The 22,853-nt window shown below is 33.7% G+C and overlaps 1 protein-coding gene across 1 annotated transcript in view; it reads right to left on the bottom strand.

Annotated features, from left to right (window-relative positions):
* The window catches only part of LOC141325946 (E3 ubiquitin-protein ligase parkin-like), a 106,110-nt gene that overhangs the window by 46,625 nt on the left and 36,632 nt on the right, over positions 1-22,853 (bottom strand). Inside the window, exon 2 of the mRNA XM_073834665.1 lies at positions 12,352-12,515. Coding sequence (XP_073690766.1) covers positions 12,352-12,515 — 164 coding nt within the window. The remainder of the gene's footprint in view (positions 1-12,351; positions 12,516-22,853) is intronic.

Here is a 22,853-nt window from a genome sequence, read left to right as displayed (position 1 = left end):
AATTTAATACACACAGACTAAAGTAGTTTAAGTCTCTGGTTCTTTTAATTGTGATGATTTGTCTCACATTTAACAAAAATCCACCAATTCTACAATCTCAACAAATTAGAATATGGTGACATGCCAATCAGCTAATCAACTTAAAACAACTGCAAAGGTTTCCTGAGCCTTCAAAAAGGGTCTCTCAGTTTGGTGCACTGGGCTACACAATCTTGGGAAAGACTGCTGATCTGACAGTTGTCCAGAAGACAATAATTGACACCCTTCACAAGGACAGTAAGCCACAAACATTCATTGCCAAAGAAGCTGGCTGTTCACAGAGTGCTGTATCCAAGCATATTAACAGAAAGTTGAGTGGAAGGAAAAAGTGCGAAAAAAAGATGCACAACCAACAGAGAGAACCACAGCCTTGAGAGGCTTGTCAATCAAAATCGATTCAAGAATTTGGGTGAACTTCACAAGGAATGGACTGAGGCTGGGGTCAACGACATCATTTGTCGTAAAAACGGGATGTTATGTTGTTAGAACTAAATTATCTTGATACAATGACATGAATGACATATGAATTATATATTTGTGACGCTTTGACGACATCTCGTTATTACGACATAAGTGTAAAAAAAATAATCAAACTAAATATTTTCTCGTAAAAACTAGATGTTATGTTGTTAATACGATATATTTATCTTGTTAAAATGTAATTTTTTCTCGTAATAATGAGATGTTTTTTCATTAAAACAACATCTTTCATTGTAAAAAACGGGATGTTATGTTGTTAGAACTAAATTATCTTGATAAAATGACATGAATGACATATGACTGATATATTTGTGTCTTTTTAACGACATAACATCTCGTTATTACGTCATAACTGAGTGGAAAAAATAATAAACCAAATTTTTTTCTCGTCAAAAATTTAATGTTATGTTGTTAATACGCCATATTTATCTTGTTAAAATGACATCTTTTTTTGTAATGAGAGGTTTTCTCATTAAAACGACATATAAATTATATATTTGTGTTGTTTTATTGACAACATCTCGGTATTACGACATAACTGAGTGAAAAAATAATAAAACTACAAATTTTTTCATAAAAACGAGTTTTGCAAAATATTTATCTCGTTAAAATGACATCTTTTTTCTTATAATAACAAGATTTTTCTTGATCTCTTGTCTTAAAAACGAGATGTTATGTTGTTAAAAGAAAAGTTTACTTCCAGAACAAAAATGAACAGGTAACGCACTCACCCCCTTGTCATCCAAGATGTCTTTCTTTCCTTGTATTTTTTTCTTCAGCGGTAAAGAAATTATGTTTTCTTCAAAACCACCCTACATCGCTGTTTTACCTTTTTTGTTAAGGGTGTTTGATCTTCTTTGCATGTGATGTTGGACGATTTTGAAATGAAGTTGAGAGAGAATGGGAGTACATGCTCAATATGATTATGATGGGAGTTTTTCGACATACCCTAACTGTCTTGAACTGGAAAAAAAACAGAGTTCGGGCAGAGTAAGACAAGATGAGTGTTTGAGGTTAAAAAGTATATAAATTGTAATAAAAAAAAAATATTTAGAGAAAAATTGTTTTGCTTAATAAAAGTACATTATCTGTAATTTTTGTTATGGGAGTGAACTTTAAAATTACATAATTATCTTGATAAAATGACATATATGAATGATATATTTGTGACGTTTTAGCGACATAACATCTTGTTATTTTAACATAACTGAGTGGAAAAAATAATAAGTGTGTGGTAGGTATACTGCAGATATAATACTTATTAGAATCTGACATACTTTACTGTGACTTTACCAGTGTTATTTATATTTAGTATTTATTAATATTTTAAGTATAATTTTATTTATTTATTTATTTTTTTATTTTTATTTTTTTTTTTTCAATTGTTTATGTTATTTTAAGTTGAAGTTTTTGGTAATTTTTTATGTTGTTTTGTCATTTTTATTATTTTTTTAAACATTTCTATTTAGCTTTTAAATAATAAATAGATTCCTTTTTAGTTTTAATCATTTTAATTCTCCTACTTTAATTCATTTACTTGTCTAGTTTGTCATTTTGATTAAGTTTACGTGTTTTATCTAATATTTATGGTAACACTTTACAATAAGGTTCATTAATTAAACATTAGTTAATGTACTAACTAACATGAACTAACCATGAGCAATACATTTGTTGCTGTATTTACTAATCTTCATTAACGTTAGTTAACGGAAATACAGTTGTTCATTGTTTGTTCATGTTTGTTCACACTGCATTAACTAATGTTAAGTAGATTTTAATAATGTATTAGTAAATGTTGAAATTAACATTAACAAAGTTTAATAAATGCTGTATAAGTGCAGTTCATTATTAATTCATGTTAACTAATGTGGTTAACTAATGAACCTTATTGTAAAGTGTTACCATATTTATTGTATTCCAATTAATGAAAACTATTTTTTAGCAACAATATCAGCACTGGACTGTACAGCATTACTACACCAATGTGACCCAACCTGTGTGTCAGAATGTACTCATGATGCCTCAAAATGTTGAGGGTCTAGTCTGCATAGGAAGTTCAGTACATTTTGGAACTGTATCTGAGTCTTGAGTCTCACAGAGAGATAAACAGCTCCATCAGCTCCACACACTCATCACAAACTAACAGCCACAAGACAGCATTAGGGTGACCACAAGCTCCCAAATTAACACTAGGAAAATGTGAGTAAAACTGGATTTGGCAAGCAGTGCATGGCTGAAATGTGTATATTTCATTTTATGTGAGAAAATGAGAAAGAAACAAACATTCATTTTACTCAAGAAAAGCTCAGTGAGTAGTGTTGTTTTACTGTTTATTAAAAGCTTGATGTCAAAGCAAACTATTAAGTCTAAACATGTTCTTTCACTAAGAACACTCATCAGCAATTCAAAAAGAGCAAATATCTGAGTAAAATAAAACAGTAATATTTAGTGCTAAGAGATTTAATGAAAATGTATTTATATCTCAATGCCTGTTTATATGTGTAAACCGTATGACTGCCACAAAGCATATGAAATTAAAGATGAGTTGATTACAGCATCACAGACACAGTCTGTGACTGAGAGACACACATATATAACGTGAGACCCAGGAGCTATGAGCTGTGCAAATAGCCTATTAGCTGGTTACATTCTTCAGAAACACTCAGCACAACACACAAGGCCAGCTCTTTTTAATTAGTGCGACTTTTATCTGTGCGCCAGTAAATTCGCTTAATTCTTAATAATCTTATTCACCAAGGAAGTGTTAAATTGATAAAAAGTGATAGAAAATACTTTTAAATTAAATTTTTTTTTTTTTTACTTTTTTTTTAATCAAAGGATTTGGAAAAAAATATTACAGGTTCATCAAACATTAAGCAGCAAAACTGTTTCCAACATTGATAAATGGGGATTCTGGGGATGTCAATTTACAGTTGTTCACTGTAAATTTTACGTTCTTTTTCACATCTGTTTATGGTATATTACCGTAAAATTTCCAGTTTTTTTTTTTACCATATATAGTACAGGAACTTACCATTTAACAGGCATTTGCTGTAGCATTTTTATAGTGTTTTACCATTAAATGAATTTTGAATCGATTTCTTCTTGTAAACTTGTGGATTTGGACACAATTAAATTACCACACGATCTTGGTGTTTGTCAAAATAACAGTAATTCATCTGATTTGTACACAGGTGGTAGGAGAAAAACACTGATTTTCTGGATTTGGACGGCAATAAAATTACAGATTAGCCCCTGTAAATGTTGAAAATAGCTTACGTCCCCATGAAAAAACAATTACCGTCCGAATTGGGCTTTAGGGACAGATTTACTAACAACATTGTCATTGCAAACTCTGTTTTGATGTAAAACAAAACAAACAAACAAACAAACAAACAAAAACCTGCTGTCTGAATTTACTAAAGACACAGTTAATTTGTAGCAGCTTCCCTTTCAGATACAAAATGTATAGGAGTATAGGAGAGTATTTAAATGAAATATAAAATGCCAGAATCAGTCAGTAATTGTTATTCATGGGTACGCAAGCTATTTTCAACATTTACAGGGGCTAATCTGTGATTTTATTGCCGTCCAAATCCAGAATACCAGTGTTTTTCTCCTACCACCTGCGTAAAAATCATGAGATTAATTACTGTTTATTAGACAAACACAAAGGTTGTGTGGTAATTTAATTGCCGTCCGAATTCACATCTCTGAGTTTACAAGAAGAAATCGATTCAAAATTCACTCTTTAAATTAGGGCTGGGTATTGTGACCAATTTGGCAATTCGATTCGATTCTTATTTTTATGGTTTCGATTCGATTCGATTTCGATTCAATTCGATTCGATATCGATTAGCTATCAATATTTCATTTAAAATGTTAGTTTTGCAGACATGGGATCCATATTTTGATATAAATGCTGGTAACTGGAACTCTCCTACTTAAGTTTATTACTGAAATACACATCTACATTAATAATAGGGTGCACACAGTTGTTTATTTTAAACAACTTTTATTTTAAATGCACACTGTAACAAGAAGTCATAAATATGTGCATCCATTGTACACCATGTAAACAAACTGCAAAATGCACATTACTGTAAAAAAATAAAAAGACTGTAAATGTGCAACAGTGAAATCTATTAAGAACTTCAAACATGTTTAAGAAATAAAACATTTTTCTAAATTCAAAACGTTCAAAACAGGCCCATCATAAAGCCCCTGTCTGCGTATACAAAACATTCTAACTGTCCATAAAACTAACAGTTCTTAACTACAGCCTAATAATTTTTGATCACCAGATTTTTCTGCAAAAAAAGCAGCTGATTAACATGTTCTGATCTGATCTAAGGCAGCTCCTTTGCGCTGTGATTAGATCACCAGCGATTGAGAAATTCTCTTAGCAGGAACACTAGTGACACCTTCAGGACGAGAGGTGAATATTCATATCCTCTTACGTGAAGCACGTGCATTAAGAATCGATTCGGGGATTTCCCGAATCGATATCGTTGCGTTAAACTGAAGATCGATTAAAATCGGAGAATCGATATTTTTTACCCAGCCCTACTTTAAATCCTTTTTGATCACTGTCGAACACCATACGGTATACTGTAAAAAATTACTGTGAATTTACCGGTAAAAGACTATAAAATGATACAGTAAAAACTTGTTAAAGGGATAGTTCACCCAAAAATGAAAATCTGATGTTTATCTGCTTACCCCCAGTACATCCAAGATGTAGGTGACTTTGTTTCTTAAGTAGAACACAAACGAAGATGTTTAACTCAAACCATTGCAGTCTGTTAGGCATATAATGGCAGTGGATGGGCACCAGACCTTTGAAAGTAAAAAAAAAAAAAAAACATGCACAGACAAATCCAAATTAAACCCTGCTGCTCGTGACGATATTTTTATGTCGTAAGACAAGAAAGGATCGTTTTTTGCGATAAACTGAACAGTATTTATTTAATTTTTCACCTTTGATACACAGCAATGTCCATCCAGCACGTTACATGTGTACGCTCTCTGGCGTAGTATACGCAAATGCCGGAAGGGGAAATCGGTGAACAGTCAACAGTCCCGGATCAGTTCGCGCAAGCAAACGTAATCTTTTAGCTTTAAATCGGTTTGAACAATCAGAATAAGCGCAAGTAATTACCACTTTGAATAGGCGCCATACCCACAATCTCTGTGCACTGTGTAAACAATGAGTGTCGTATTCACGCAACAGAACGCTTCCGGCATTTGCGTATACTATGCCAGAGCGTGTACACATGTAACGTGTTGGATGCTGAGCATGCGCTCAGGACAGATGGACATTGCTGTGTATCAAAGGTAAAAAAAAAATGTTATTAGGACATAAATGTATCGTCACGAGCCGCAGGGTGTAATTTGGAATTTGTCTGTGAATGTTTTTTTTTTTACTTTCAAAGGTTTGGTGCCCATCAACTGCCATTATATGACTACCAGACTGTAACAATTTGTATGTGTTCTACTGAAGAAACAAAGTCACCTACATCTTGGATGCCCTGGGGGTAAGCAGATAAAATCAAATTTTCATTTTTGGGTAAACTATCCCTTTAATGTATTTAAGGTGACTGCACATTAAAGCCAATTCACACCAAACTGTACCAACAAATACCAACAGACGGCAACAGACACTTTGTTGGGTTTTGTCAGTTCAGTGTGCTACCCATTAGTTTCTGTTGGTGTCGTTGTCTGAGCTCGCTTTTGCCGATTCTCTGCACATCTACTGCATAGGTGGATGTCTTTCACCCCCACTTTGACCAACACAAAAGCGGAGAAGTGTAATGCCTTCAAGTCACATCCAGCTGATCGTATTTATGAGATGAGAGCCATTAACGGCACCACAATGGCGCAATTACCAGTGAGATATTTTCTTTTTGTGCACAAACCTTGTCAGTTGAGGGCATTTGGAGAATCATCGTCAATTACAGAATCACAAAAGAAGCAAATTGGCATTGATCGTAATTACATTTTCTTTGTGAATGCTGAGAATTACGGTATTTAGCAAACTTTTGCCAATCTATGAAGCAGCAGGCTATATTTCGCAAGGTATGTTTTATGAAACTACATCTCCCATCATTCTCAGTGGCATCACAAGCACAGACAAAGCAACTTCAAACTTACGAATTCACTGCTCTTTGTTTTGCTGCATACGTTGTGTTTGTCAGGAAGTTAGAGAGAGTGAAAAAAATATGAAAATCTAAATCACTTAAATGGTCATCACACCATAATTAGACTTCAGAACTCCTAAGTAGGAACTTCCTGCCAATGACATAAAGCAGGATAATATCTCTAGAGACAAACACAGCTCTAAATGTCAGTTCTGTCAATCAAAACCTCAAGTAAGACTAGAAACAGGCAGGAAAATGTGTAAACTATCCAAGTGTGTACTATTCTCCGCTGATTTATGAGCTCTAGCATGATTGAAATATTACTGTAAGTACCATAAATGATGAGCGGATGATTTTCAGTGGAGTTATGAAGTGGGAAGCTGAGCTCCACACAGCATCTGCTACAGCTCTCACACACAGCAGGAGTTTCATCAGTGAAAATGAGGTACCGTGAATCACAAGAATGTACTGTGCTTTGTTCAGACTCTAGAGGCAAAAACAAGACAAACCTTGACTTTGACATATACACAGAAGAGCACAGGAACGAATGTCAGAAATATGCTTCCATATTTACTGCAGGGAGATTCAAAATTCTAATATTTCTTTATAAAATGTGTTAGTATGATATATTTCAAATTGTGAACTGCTTATACACTACCAGTCAAAAGTTTTTGAACAGTAAGATTTTTTAATGTTTTAAAAGAAGCCTCTTCTGCTCAGCAAAACAGTACAATTTTGAAATATTTTTACTATTTAAAATAACAGTTTTCTATTTAAATGTATTCTAAAATGTAATTTATTTCTGTGATTTCAAAGCTGAATTTTTAGCATCATTACTACAGTCACATGATCCATTAGAAATCATTAGAATATTCTAATTTGCTGTCCAAATTGTTTTTTCCATTTGTTATTATTATTATGTTGAACATTTTCAGGATTGTTTTAATTTTTTTTTCAGGTTTCTCTGATGAATAGAATGTTTAGAAGAAGAGCATTTAACTGAAATAGAAATCTTTTGTAACATTATAAATGCCTTTATCATCACTTTTGATCAATTTAAAGCATCTTTGCTAAATAAAAGTATTAATTTCTATCATTTATTTCCAAAGAAAAACATTATATTGACTCCAAGCTTTTGAATGGTATAGTGTATAATGTTACGAAAGCTTTTTATTTCAGATAAATGCTGATCTCTGGATCTTTATATTCATCAAAGAATACTTAAAAAAAAAAAAAAAAAAAATACTCAACTGTTTTAAATATTGATTAAAAAAAACTGGAGTAATGATGCAAAAATTTTAGCTTTGATCACAGGAATAAATTACATTTTTAAATGTATTCAAATATATTTTAGTTATTTGAAATAGTAAAAATATTACACAATATTACTGCTTTTGCTGTATTTTGGATCAAATAAATGCTTTGTGAGCAGATACGTCTTTAGAAAACAATAAAAATCTTGTAAAATCTTGTATACACATACTGTACATACATTTCCGTTTAACCGTTTGGGATTGGTGGAATATTTTAAAACATTGCTACAATATAAAATATGTAATATATCTTGAAATATAATGTATCTCAATGATGCAAAGCTGAATTTTCAGCATCATTACTCCAGTCTTCAGTGTCACATCCTTCAGAAATCATTCTAATATACTGATTTAATGATCTAATTTAAGAAATATGTCTTATTACCATTTATTTGTACTTCCAGGGGTCCTGTGTCAGCCAAGCAACTGCCATTGAGATGCCTGGTAATTTTAGCAAATCCCATTCTCTAGGTACTGTAGTCCTCTTTAGCATCAATGTGTGTGGACAACAAAAAGTGCCTCTAAATGCTGCAGCTTGTGTGTCTGGTTTAATGCATAATTAAGAAGGTCAGGGTTAATGAAGCACTGCGGACTAAAGTTCAGGAGATCCTTTGGCTCTGTTTACTCTGACAAAGCCCCCATAGAGGTCTCCCCATTCACAATGCTGAGAAAGAACAAGTGAGAGAGAGACAGACTTTGCAAAAGCAAGAAATAGAGGAAATTGATAAATGGAAAGCTTTGTAATAACAAGTTAACTGCTCGGTCTAATACAGGGTTTGACCTGCACACTTTACAAGATGTTCTCTTACTAGCAAAGTGCAACCTAATTATCCACAAACACACAAACTCAAAGAGAGAGTGAGAAAGATAAAGCAAACCCTGCTGAGAAAAAAAGCATGCTTAATCATACTGAATGTGCACTTGTAGTGCACTTCAAATCTTAGAAGTATTTTTTTTTTTTACAGATAATACAAGATCACTTACGTGTAGCTTGTAAAAGTTCAAGTTTAAGTTCAATTTATGTAAAAAACACATTTAAAAAACGGCCGTGGCCGACCAAAATGCTTTACAAGTAAAATAAAAGTAAAAAAAGGTCATTACACTAATAGCAGCAAAACGTTTAAAACCAAATTCACTCATTATAAACCAAAAGCAACAGAAAACAAGTATGTTTTGAGACATGACTTGACTTTTGAGTCATTATTTAATAAGCATGTGCTTAGAAGTAAAAAAGTGCACTTACCAACCGTACTGTTATTCAATATTATTTGTTTAAAGTTAATAGATTTAAAAGAATATATTTAAAAAAAAAAATTGCAACTTCATAATTACAAATATGAAATCACTACAATATAAGACATACATGTTTCAAAAGTAATACATTTTATTTTACCATTAATGCTTGAGATTACATTCGGAAATAAATGCTTACCATATTTCAAAGGCAATAGAAGCAATTTACATATAAAGATGCACTTAAGAGCTACCTAAGTGGGTCAAAAAAGCACTTAATATAAATATATATGTACTTAATATTGCATTTAATATAAATGTTAACTATACTTTTAATTTAAAGGGATAGTACACCCAGAAAGGAAATTTTGGCATTAATTACTCACCCTCATGTCGTTCCAAACCAGTAAGACTTTCAATCATCATCGACATAAAAGATGTTGTTAAAACGACATAACATCTTATTACAAGATGTTATGTCATTTTAACAAACATCTTTTCTTATTAAAACAACATCTTTTCTGGTAATAACAAGATGCTATGTCCTTAAAACGTCATCTTTTTTGCAATAACAAGATGGTTATGTTGTCAAAATGACAATTTTCTTGTTAAAACGATATCTTTTCTCGTAATAACAAGATGTTTTCTCATTAAACCGACATCTTTTTCCGTAAAAACGAGATGTTATCTCATTAAGATGTCAATTGTCTTGTTAAAGCGGCATCTTTTCTCGTAATAAAGAGATGTTACGTTGTTAAAACGTCATCTTTTCTGGTAATAACAAGATAATATGTCATTAAAACATCATCATAAAACATAACAATTATCTCTTTAAAACAACACCTTTTTCGCAATAACGAGATGTTTTCTCATTAAAACGTCAATTATCTCTTTAAAACAACACCTTTTCTTGTAATAACAAGATGTTTTCTCATTAAAACGACATCTTTTCTGGTACTAACGAGATGTTATGTCGTAAAACATCTTTTCTCGTAATAACAAGATGTTATGTCGTTAAAACAACATCTTTTCTGGTAAAAACGAGATGTTATGTTGTTAAAATGTCATATTTTCTGGTAATAACAAGATGTTATGTCGTTAAAACGACATCTTTTTTTGTAAAAAAACAAGACGTTATGTCGTTAAAACGTCAATTATCTACTTAAAAGACATCTTTCTCGTAATAACAAGATGTTATATCGTTAAAAAAATTATATTTTCAGGTAATAACGAGATGTTATGTCGTTAAAACGTCAATTATCTACTTAAAAGACATCTTTTCTCGTAATAACAAGATGTTATATCATTAAAAAAAATAATATTTTCAGGTAATAACGAGATGTTATGTCGTTAAAACGTCAATTATCTACTTAAAAGACATCTTTTCTCATAATAACAAGATGTTATATCGTTTAAAAAAATCATCTTTTCAGGTAATAACGAGATGTTAAACGAGAAGTTAAAACGACAGTTATCTCGTTAAAATGACATCTTTTCTTGTAATAACGTTATGCTGTTAAAACATCTTTTCTCGTAAAAACGAGATATGTCGTTAAAACGTCAATGATCTCAATAAAACAAGAATATCTTTTCTCACAATAACAAGATGTTGTGTAGTTAAAACGTTATTTTTTCTTTTAATAACGAGATGTTATGTCGTTAAAATGTCAATTATCTACTTAAAAGACATCTTTTCTGGTAATAACGAGATGTTATGCTGTCAAAACATCTTTTCTCGTAAAAATGTGATGTTATGTAATTAAAACGTCAATGATCTGATTAAAATGACATCTTTTCTCACAATAACGAGATGTTGTGTCGTTAAAACGTTATTTTTTCTTTTAATAACGGGATGTTATGTCGTTAAAATGCCAATTATCTACTTAAAAGACATCTTAACAACAAGATGATATGTCGTTAAAAATCATATTTTCTGGTACTAATGAGATGTTATGCCGTTAAAACATATTTTCTCACAATAACGAGATGTTGTGTCGTTAAAACGTTATTTTTTCTTTTAATAACAAGATGTTATGTCATTAAAATGTCAATTATCTACTTAAAAGACATCTTTTCTGGTAATAACGAGATGTTATGCTGTTAAAACATCTTTTCTCGTAAAAATGTGATGTTATGTAATTAAAATGTCAATGATCTGATTAAAATGACATCTTTTCTCACAATAACGAGATGTTGTGTTGTTAAAAATTTATTTTCTCTTTTAATAACGGGATGTTATGTCGTTAAAATGTCAATTATCTACTTAAAAGACATCTTAACAACAAGATGATATGTCGTTAAAAATCATCTTTTCTGGTACTAATGAGATGTTATGCCGTTAAAACATATTTTCTCACAATAACGAGATGTTGTGTCGTTAAAACGTTATTTTTTTCTTTTAATAACAAGATGTTATGTCGTTAAAATGTCAATTATCTACTTAAAAGACATCTTTTCTGGTAATAACGAGATGTTATGCTGTTAAAACATCTTTTCTCGTAAAAATGTGATGTTATGTAATTATAACGTAAATGGTCTGATTAAAATTACATCTTTTCTCACAATAACGAGATGTTGTGTCATTAAAACGTTATTTTTTCTTTTAATAACGAGATGTTATGTCGTTAAAATGTCAATTATCTACTTAAAAGACATCTTTTCTCATAACAACAAGATGTTATGTCGTTAAAACTCATCTTTTCTGGTAATAATGAGATGTTATGCCGTTAAAACATATTTTCTCACAATAACGAGATGTTGTGTCGTTAAAACGTCATCTTTTCTCGTAAAAATGAGATGTTATGTCGTTAAAACGTCATTTATCTCATTAAAACTACATATTTTCTGTCATTAAAACAACAATTATCTTGTTAAACGACATATTTTCTCGTAATAATGAGATGTTTTTTCATCAAAACATAATTTTCTAGTAAAAACCGAGATGTTACCTCATTAAAACAACATAATTATCTCATTAAAACGACATCTTGTCTCATTAAAACGAGTAATTAATGACAGAATTTTCATTTTTAGTTGAACTATCCCTTTAAATTACAACTAACAAGCAAGTGTCTAAAAACACTTCACTTAACACTTAAGTATATTCTTTTAAAGTATATTATTTCCATAATAAGTACTCTTTTTACCTGAAGTGTGGATTCATTGCAGAGCTCTCGTCCAGCAAAGATGACCCGCAGTCGATCAGGCTGTACGCTTTGTAAACGTCCCACCGTCTCTTTCAGCTCAGATACACTCGCACCCTGTTCCAGCTCCACCGGAAACCCATGGCTGGAGTTAAACCGCACATATACTAAAACAACAGGAGAAACAATGAGAGAGATTTTGTCAAATACTGATCATTTAAGACTATCAACAGGTTTATCATGTGAGTGTCTGTGAAATACCACCGAAAAAAAGGGACATATACAGGATATTCAACAAGGCATAGGCTGTAAAGGAAAGTTTCAAAAGAGTCAAAAGCAGGCCACTATTAAAGTTCATTTTCATGAAACCAGCCTTGAGGTCAAACAGATTAATATCTTGCCTTTGATATCGAACGCCTCAATTTTTGCTACTCTTTTTTTGCATGTGGATTAAAATTATGGCACACACACTCTGATGCAAGTGCTCTTATCAGTACATAAACACCAGTGCGCAGCTTGACAACCCAAAATAATGTGGAGTATGCAACAGAGCCTTAAAAGAACAAAGCTCGATCAAACTTGGAAAAAAAATCACAAACTAAAAACGAAAACCTAATTAAATTTGTATTTTACTTGTATTACATTTATTCATGCTATGTACCATTTGGGGGCCTCTGTGTACCACCGGCGGTATGTGTACTAGTTTGAGAACCACTGGGGTAAAGAATATGGAATAGAGTATAGAATGTAAAGATAAGGTATAAAACAGGCTGCAGGGATCAACACTTACTTCTCTGTTTAGGAGCACTTGTGATTAAAAAAAAATTTGCCTTCCCATTATGAGGTGATATTTGACTCCTTAAAGCGGTCGCACTGTAGAGCCCTGAGGCTACAGGCTGTATGTGACCCTGCACCCCAAAACCAGTCATAAGGGTCAATATTTTGAAATTGAGATTTATACATCATCTGAAAGCTAAATAAATAAGCTTTGCATAGATGTATGATTTGTTAGGAATCTGAGGGTGCAACAAAATATATATATATATATATATATATATATATATATATATATATATATACAGTCAAGACCAAAATTCTGACTTAAAGTTACTTTTATTCAACCAGCAAGTTTTTTTTTTTTTTTGACCGGAAATTACACAGGCTTCTCCCAAAAGATAAAAAGACGATGTACAAGAGGCATCATTGTGAAAAAAAAAAAATATTTCTCAGCTTTTATTTACATTTGAACAAAAAGTGGCATGTCCAAAATTAATCATACCCTTTGCAAACTGTCACAGTCTGTAGGAAAATCCAAAGTTCTATACATTCCAAATAGTCCAAGCTGTTCTAAATCATCCTAATTACCCTGATTCATTGGGAACAGCTGTTTTAATCAACTCAACAGGTGAAAAACAGAAGGTTTGTTGGTTTGTGGACAGTCATGGCTAAAAAGTGACACCTGTGCTGACCAGGAGGATAGTGAGAGAGGTAAAAAAGAATTCAAGGATCACCACCAAGGCCATCCTGATGAATCTGAGCTCTGCTGGTGGCAACATCTCAAAGCAGACAGTCCAACGGACACTGCACACCGCTGGGTTCCACGGACGCAGACCAAGGAAGACACCACTTCTCCAGATAAGGCACACAAAAGCCCGCTTGGCCTTTGCAAATGCACATCTGGACAAAGAAGAAGACTTCTGGTCTTCTGTTTTATGGTCAGATGAAACAAAAATGTAATTGTTTGGCCACAATGATGTAGCCTTCATTTGGCGTAAAAAAGAAGAAGCCTTCAACCCTATGAACACCATCCCCACTGTCAAACATAGTGGTGGGAATCTAATGTTTTGGGGGTGTTTTTCAGCCGGTGGACCAAGAAACCTAATCACAGTAAACGGCACCATGAAAAAAGAGCAATACATCAAAATTCTCAACAACAACATCAGGCAGTCTGCAGAGAAACTTGGCCTTGGGCACCAGTGGACATTTCAGCACAACAACGACCCAAAACACACAGCAAAAGTGGTGAACAAATGGTTAGCAGACAAAAACATTAACGTTTTGTAGTGGCCCAGACAGAGTCCTGACTTAAATCCAATTGAGAATCTGTGGAGGGAGCTAAAGATCAGGGTGATGGCAAGTTTCAATAAGCAATAGAAAAGCCTTTATTGGCTATTACAGCAATCAAACGCTTCCTATAACTGCTGACCAGCTTTTTGCATGTCTCCACTGGTATTTTTGCCCATTCATCTTTAGCGATGAGCTCCAACTCTTTCAGGTTAGAGGGTCTCCTTGCCATCACCCTGATTTTTAGCTCCCTCCACAGATTCTCAATTGGATTTAAGTCAGGACTCTGGCTCGGCCACTGCAAAACGTTAATGTTTTTGTCTGCTAACCATTTCTTCACCACTTTTGCTGTGTGTTTTGTTTGTTGTCGTGCTGAAATGTCCACTGGTGCCCAAGGCCAAGTTTCTCTGCAGACTGCCTGATGTTGTTGTTGAGTATTTTGATGTATTGCTCCTTTTTTATGGTGCCATTTACTGTGATTAGGTTCCTTGGTCCACCGGCTGAAAAACACCCCCAAAACATTAGATTCCCACCACTATGTTTGACAGTGGGGATGGTGTTCTTAGGGTTGAAGGCTTCTCCTTTTTTACGCCAAATGAAGGCTACATCATTGTGGCCAAACAATTAAATTTTTGTTTCATCTGACCATAAAACATAAGATAAAAAAGTCTTCTTCTTTGTCCAGATGAGCATTTGCAAAGACCAAGCGGGCTTTTGTGTGCCTTATCTGAAGAAGTGGTGTCCTCCTTGGTCTGCGTCTGTGAAACCCAGCGGTGTGCAGTGTCCGTTGGACTTTCTGCCTTGAGATGTTGCCACCAGCAGAGCCCAGATTCATCAGGATGGCCTTGGTGGTGATCCTTGGATTCTTTTTTACCTCTCTCACTATCTTCCTGGCCAGCACAGGTGTCACTTTTGGCTTCCGACCACATCCTTTGAGATTTTTCACAGTGCGGAACGTCTTGTATTTTTTAATAATACTTTGCACTGTAGCCACTGGAACTTCAAAACATTTAGATATGGTCTTATAGCCCTTTCCTGACTTGTGAGCAGCCACAATGCGCAGCCGCAGGTCCCTTGTCTTAGCCATGACTGTCCACAAACCAACAGCAGAGAGCTTCTGTTTTTCACCTGTTGAGTTGATTAAAACAGCTGTTCCCAATGAATCAGGGTAATTAGGATGCTTTAGCACAGCTTGGACTATTTGGAATGGTATAGAACTTTGGATTTTCCCATAGACTGTGACAGTTTGCAAAGGGTATGATTAATTTTAGACATGCCACTTTTTGTTCAAATGTAAATAAAAGCTGAGAAATATTTTTTTTTTTCACACAATGATGCCTCTTGCACATTGTCTTATTATCTTTTGGGAGAAGCCTGTGTCATTTCCGGTGTCATAAAACTAACTTTAAGTCAGAATGTGTGCTGTTTAATGCATTTGCGATGTTGAATGCATTTTATCTGTAAATGTTACAAAAGTCACTTACTGTAAGTATTTCACTTTTGCATAAAATTGTCCCTGACAGCAAGAGAGTCTCTATTAAACTTCACAGACTTTGGTGAATGAGCCAAACAAGCTAGTGGGTGTATTAAATTAGGTGTATCAACAGAATTCATGATAGAGCATATAACATTTAGGCTACACAAAACCAGACAGAAAGTGAAACAATTGAGAAAAAAAACAGTTAAACAGCACAAAAATGCAGTAGGCAACATAAAAGCAATGCTATAAAGCACCGGAAAAATAGCAAAAGACTAAAGACAGAAGTCAAAGATAGGACAAAACATGTGTTCGACAGAGACACAAAAGAGCCCGTTAACATTCAGCCTGTGCCGTCCCTCCCCTAAAAAACACAACCCCCTTCATTAAGATGACTGCGATTTGCTGCAGAAGGACTTTTTCTTGTTATCATGTGAGCTTAATATTTTAATTGAAATGAGTCAACCTTTTCAGAGACCCCAGAGGCGTAGAGATAAACTCGGAAATGGAAAAATGACTGATATTAAAGAAAAAAATCCACACGAAAATTGCACATTGCGGGAAAAAAAATTGGAAAGGGTGACAGAAAGGGTATGAAGGTGTTTGTTCTCCACACTCATGTAATTAGCTCCAATTAAATATTTGCCCTGATTGGATTTGCATACAACGCAACGTGTCAATACACTTATAGCATCTTCACAAAACAAACAGTATGAAGTCAGTTTGGTTGTAGAATCCAAATGTCACTTCTGTTTATTTCTGAACTGTGTGTGAACAGAAACATATTTACCTTTAAAACAGGACTGACAACCATATTTTGCTTCTGTATAAACAGCCATTTTGTCTTTTTTCCAGAAACACACAAACAAAGAAAGTGTGAGAGTTTTGGTCATGTAGACTCAATATCACTCAGCCATAGCTCCTCCTGGAAATTGCATCCGGTGATATTGTTGACTTAAGCACAGAGGGGGCAGCACTTGCACTGATTGCTACTAAACGACAAAAGCTGAGGGTCTTGCAACACTCTTTAAGAGGGGTTTGAGTGATTGCTTGTTGTTAAAGCGTGACATTCTCTAATAAAGGCATTCTGTTGACCACATTTGAAGACAAATGACACTTGAGCCAACGGCAGGCTAAAAATACAACAAATCATATTGGAGAGACGGGACAAGGACAGAGAAAAAAACTGCACTTGAATGGTTTGGAGGACTGAAAACAAGGATTCAGGATGGTTAGTTCACCCAAAAATAAACATTTTTTTTGTCATTTACTCCTCCTCATGTCATCTCAAGTTTCCTGAAACTGTAGTAACTTGTCGCTTTAACAATCAGGGCTCAAAATTTTGACCGTTTTGGTCGCATATACTCCCAAAATTTAATCTGCGCAACCTCAAAATATATTGGGAGCATTTGTGCGAGTGCGAGAAATTGTTGTGGTGTACTTGTTTTCATTTCTTTACAAAACGTTCGCTAGCCTAACTACAGCACAGACTGCTGTGAGCTGATACAGTGACAGCTTCTCCGTTCTTTCCAACATTACATAACTAATTACAGCCAACTTACTGAAATGCTATTTAAACTTAATATTCGTCTTCTTCTTCTGAGACTAAAATTTCTGACTGCTACTCCTCCTAGAGCTTTAACTACAAACTCCAAACTAAGTCCAGATCTTTAGACTGATCTGAAGTTAGTTGCTATATCTTTTCTAACTGATCAGACTTATGGTTTTCCTAAAAATAACAAATAAAACTGGGAAAAATCCCATAGACTTACATTGATAGAATGTTCAAATGAGCCAAGACTATTCAAACTCCAACTGTCAAAATTCCCAGAATCCCTTGAGACTTAAAGGTCCACTGAAGTGCCTTGAAACACTTTTACTTTTAACACATTTATATCTGCTCGGGCCAGAGCCGTTAAGCTCGGTAAAGCTGCATTTGTAAGCTTATGACAGCCACAGACTAATAAATTACCACACAGATTCAATATGAAACTCTTGCTAAAACAAAACAATGATCATAATCATGCTGAGGCTGTGTAGTTTAATACATGCTGATCGCACATATGAGCGCATATGATCTGCTCCGTGTATTGCGTCTCTGTGTAGGGGGCGGGACACTACGGACTCTAGAGAGCATTTGATTGGACAGAACGTTTGATGAGAAACTGAAGTGCACGGTGATATCATCAAAATCGTTGATTCATATTGGCGGAAGTGACGAGACTGTAAGTTTTGAATGCCCATATCTTGTAAACGCGAATTTTGTCTTTGTTTTGAAGCACACTAGCTTATAGATAATCTTAAGGCTAATATACTTATACTAAAAGCCAAAAAACTTTAATTTTGATTTCAGGGGGACTTTAATCAAGCATCCCTTCTATGTACTATTTTTAATACATTTAAACTCATTCAAACTAACTTGCTAATTATGCTAGAAACTTGCTGGTAACATGCTAATCATGCTAGAAACATGCTAGTAACATGCTACTCATGCTAAAAACATGCTAGTAATGTGCTAATAAATTCCTAATCATGATAGAATCATGTTAACATGCTAGTAACATGCTAATCATGTTAGAAACATGTGCTGCGTCCCAATTCGCATACTATCTAAATAGTATTCCAAAATAGAATTAGTATGTCCCAAATTCGAGTAACTAAGCAACAGAGCGTCCGTTAAAGAAGTAAATGACGAAGTAGTATGTCCCAAAACTTGCCTACTATTCTGCTACATAATCAAAAGTATGTACTTTTTCTTCACAAAAAGAGTACATACTTTTAGGGCATAGTATAAGTAGGCGAACTGGGACGCAGCAAAGCTAATTATGTTAGAATCATGCTACCAACATGCTAGTAACATGCTAATAATGTTAGTAACTGACTAATCATACTAACAACATGCCTAACCCTAACCTAATCCATACTAACCCTAACCCATGCTAGTAATATGTTAATCATGCTGTAAACATGCTAGCAACATGCTAGAAACATGCTAGTAACTTGCTATCTATCTATCTAAAATCCCATAGACTTACATTGACGGAATGTTCAAATAAGCCAAGACTATTCAAACTCCAACTGTCAAAACTCCCAGAAACCCTTGAGATTCAATCAAACTTCCCTTCTATGTACTATTTCTGATAAATTTAAACTCATTCAAACTAACTTGCTAATAATGCAAGAAACTTGCTAGCAACATGCTAATCATGCTAGAATTGTGTTAACAACATGCTAGTAACTTGTTAATCATGCTAACAACATGCTAGTAACATGCTACTCATGCTAGAAACATGCTAGTAACATGCTAATAAATGGCTAATCATGCTAGAATCATGTCAACATGCTAATTATGTTAAAAACATGCTAATTATGTTAGAATCATGCTACCAACATGTTAAGCATGCTAGTAACTGACTAATCATGCTACCAACATGTTAGTAACATGCTAAGCATGCTACTAACTGACTAATCATGCTAACAACATGCTAGTAACATGTTAATCGTGCTAGCAACATGCTAATTATGGTAACATGTTAAAAATTGCTAATCATGATAGAAACGTGTTAATTGTGTCATGCAACCAACATGCTAGTAACGTGCTAATAAATTGCTAATTATGCTAGAATCATGTTACCATGCTAGTAACATGCTAATCATGTTAGAAAACATGTTAATTATGTTAACAATCATGCTACCAACATGCTAGTAACATGCCAAGCATCCTAGTAACTGACTAATCATGCTAACAGCATGCTAGTAACATGCTAATCGCGATAAAATCATGCTACCAACATTTTAATTATGGTAACAACATGCTAGCAACATGCTGATCATGATAAAATCACACTAGCAACATGCTAATCATGCTAGTAACTTGCAAATGATGCTAAAACATACTAGCAACATGCTAATAACATGCTAATCATGATAAAATCATGTTAGTAACATGCTAGTAACTTGTAAATAATGCTAACAATATGCTAGTAACATGCATCATGCTAGTAACACTAATCATGCTAGAAATGGGCTAACATGTTAGTAACTTGCTGATAATGCTAGCAACATCTTAGTAACTTGCTAATCATGCTAACAACATGCTAGTAACATGTTAATCATGCTGTAAACATGTTATCAACATGCTAGAAACATGCTAGTAACTTAATAATAGTAATCTATCTATCTATCTATATATCTATCTATATATCTATCTGTCTATCTATCTGTCTATCTATCTGTCTATCTGTCTGTCTGTCTATCTATCTATCTATCTATCTATCTATCTATCTATCTATCTATCTATCTATCTATCTATCTATCTATCTATCTATCTATCTATCTGTCTATCTATCTTCAAACCTTATCTATCTATCTATCTATCTATCTATCTATCTATCTATCTATCTATCTATCTATCTATCTATCTATCTATCTGTCTGTCTGTCTGTCTGTCTGTCTGTCTGTCTATCTATCTATCTATCTATCTATCTATCTATCTATCTATCTATCTATCTATCTATCTATCTGTCTATCTATCTATCTTCAAACCTTATCTATCTATCTATCTATCTATCTATCTATCTTCAAACCTTATCTATCTATCTATCAAACCTTATCTATCTATCTATCTATCTATCTATCTATCTATCTATCTATCTATATATCTATCTATCTATCTATCTATCAAACCTTATCTATCTATCTATCTATCAAACCTTATCTATCTATCTATCTATCTATCTATCTATCTATCTATCTATCTTCAAACCTTATCTATCTATCTATCTATCTATCTATCTATCTATCTATCTATCTATCTATCTATCTATCTATCTATCTTCAAACCTTATCTATCTATCTATCTATCTATCTATCTATCTATCTATCTATCTATCTATCTATCTATCTATCTATCTATCTATCTATCTATCTATCTATCTATCTATCAAACCTTAAAACTACTTTAAATTTCAAACTATTTCAGACTGAAAACCGTCAAACTTAATTAAAACTTTAAAACTTTCTGGTCCGGCTTTCTTAAGTCAGCTTAAAGTTTGTCTTGACCAACTTTTTATCTAGTTAAACTTCATCTTTACATTGTTAACTTTAATGCATTTTAGATATTTATATTGTCAATCACTCTAATTATGTTAGAATCATGCTACCAACATGCTAATCAAGATAAAATCATGGTAATACCATGCTAGCAACATGCCGAACATGATAAAATCATGCTAGCAACATGCTAATAACATGTTAATCATGATAAAATCATGTTAGCAACATGCTAGTAACATGCTAATCATGCTAGAACCATGTTACAACATGTTTGTAATTTGTAAATTATGCTAACAATATGCTAGTAACATGCATCATTCTAGTAACATACTAATCATGCTAGAAATGTGCTGACAACATGTTAGTAACTTGCTAATCATGTTAACAACATGCTAGTAACTTACTAATCATGCTAACATTTGTCATGTTCTTTACATTCTTAGCTTTAATTTATATATAATATATATAGTCAATCACTCTAATTATGTTAGAATCATGCTAGTAACTGACTAATCATGCTTACAACATGCTAGCAACATGCTAATCGTGATAAAGAGAAGCCTACTTTGATTATGGCTGCATTTATTGTTTGCACTTAATGCGACTAAAAAAGAACTGTGTCGTTTATTTATTTATTTTTTATTTCTACTGTAGATTATTTAAAAATGGATGCATATTCATTGCATGCTCCTAAATTTTTTTGGGTGCTCCTAACGTTTTGAAGTTGGGAGCACCAGTGCTACCAAGTAAAAAGTTAATTTCGAGCCCTGACAATATAGAAACATTTTTAATACATACAATAGGTAGTGGAGTAATAACTTCTGCAGATTAATCGATTCAATTAATCAGTCCACACAACTTTGTGGTTATGGTTTCTATGAACTATGGTCTTGGGAAATACAGAAATTGCAGCTATATTTTTGGAATCCACTGTTGTTGGATCTTGTTTTATTTTCCAAAGAGGAAGTCAAAGATGCTCGGAACTAAACAAAGGTGAGTAAATGATGACAGATTTTACATTTCCACTTGAACTATATATTTAATGTCACAATACATTCATTGTCTTTGTAAAATATGCATCTTCTGTCATAATTCCGCAGAGCATTGCTATATTTCTTTATGCTGTATCACACCAAGCAGGCTTTAATGTCAGGGCAACTGGTCTATTTCCATTCAGACTATTTCTACTGATTACGCTAAGAATAGCAATGACTGCGCTGACAGTTAAAACAAAGATAAGCCCGTACCGAGCGCAGAGCCGCAGTCAGGGCAGGTCGGGGGGGTGACGTGTGCTGTCGTGCTGATTTCCATAATGTCTCTCATTGTTTTGTCTGCCTTCCAGGAGGATAACAAATGAGTAAATTCCCCCTTTGTCATGTTTCATCACAGCAGGAGTCAGTTTTGCGAGCGCATCTCGACGTGCCTAGACTGTCAGAATTTTTCAACAGTCAGCGAGAGTGACAGAAAGCAATCATTACTGCGCACTGGGGCCGACTGCAGAGCAATGAGACCAAACTATAGAATACTACATTATGGCCCTAGTAAGTTAAACCTGTTTACTTCTCTGTGATATGTTATTTTTTAAACTACAAATTGACTGTGGTTACAGTGGTTACAGTCGAGCAGGAGTGTTATATAAAGTCACGTGTCCAAATGCTCTTTCAGATCACAAAAGCAAAAACAAACTGTGTTGTAATGCTACTAAAAATCATGAGCCTAACCTTTATCTCTGCAAAATCTCAGTGATTCATTTTTTTGGAGCTGGTGTCTGAGATGCCATGAGTTTGAAAACTAGTGTACACCACAAGTTTATAAAGGATTAGTTCACTTCCAGAATAAACATTTCCTGATAATTTACTCACGCCCATGTCATCCAAGATTTTCATGTCTTTCTTTCTTCGGTCAAAAA

The sequence above is a fragment of the Garra rufa genome, chromosome 2 (genome assembly GCF_049309525.1).
Source record: "Garra rufa chromosome 2, GarRuf1.0, whole genome shotgun sequence".
Taxonomy (NCBI): domain Eukaryota; kingdom Metazoa; phylum Chordata; class Actinopteri; order Cypriniformes; family Cyprinidae; genus Garra; species Garra rufa.
Note: the sequence above shows the minus strand (reverse complement) of the source record. Positions and strands in the feature narration are given on the sequence as shown.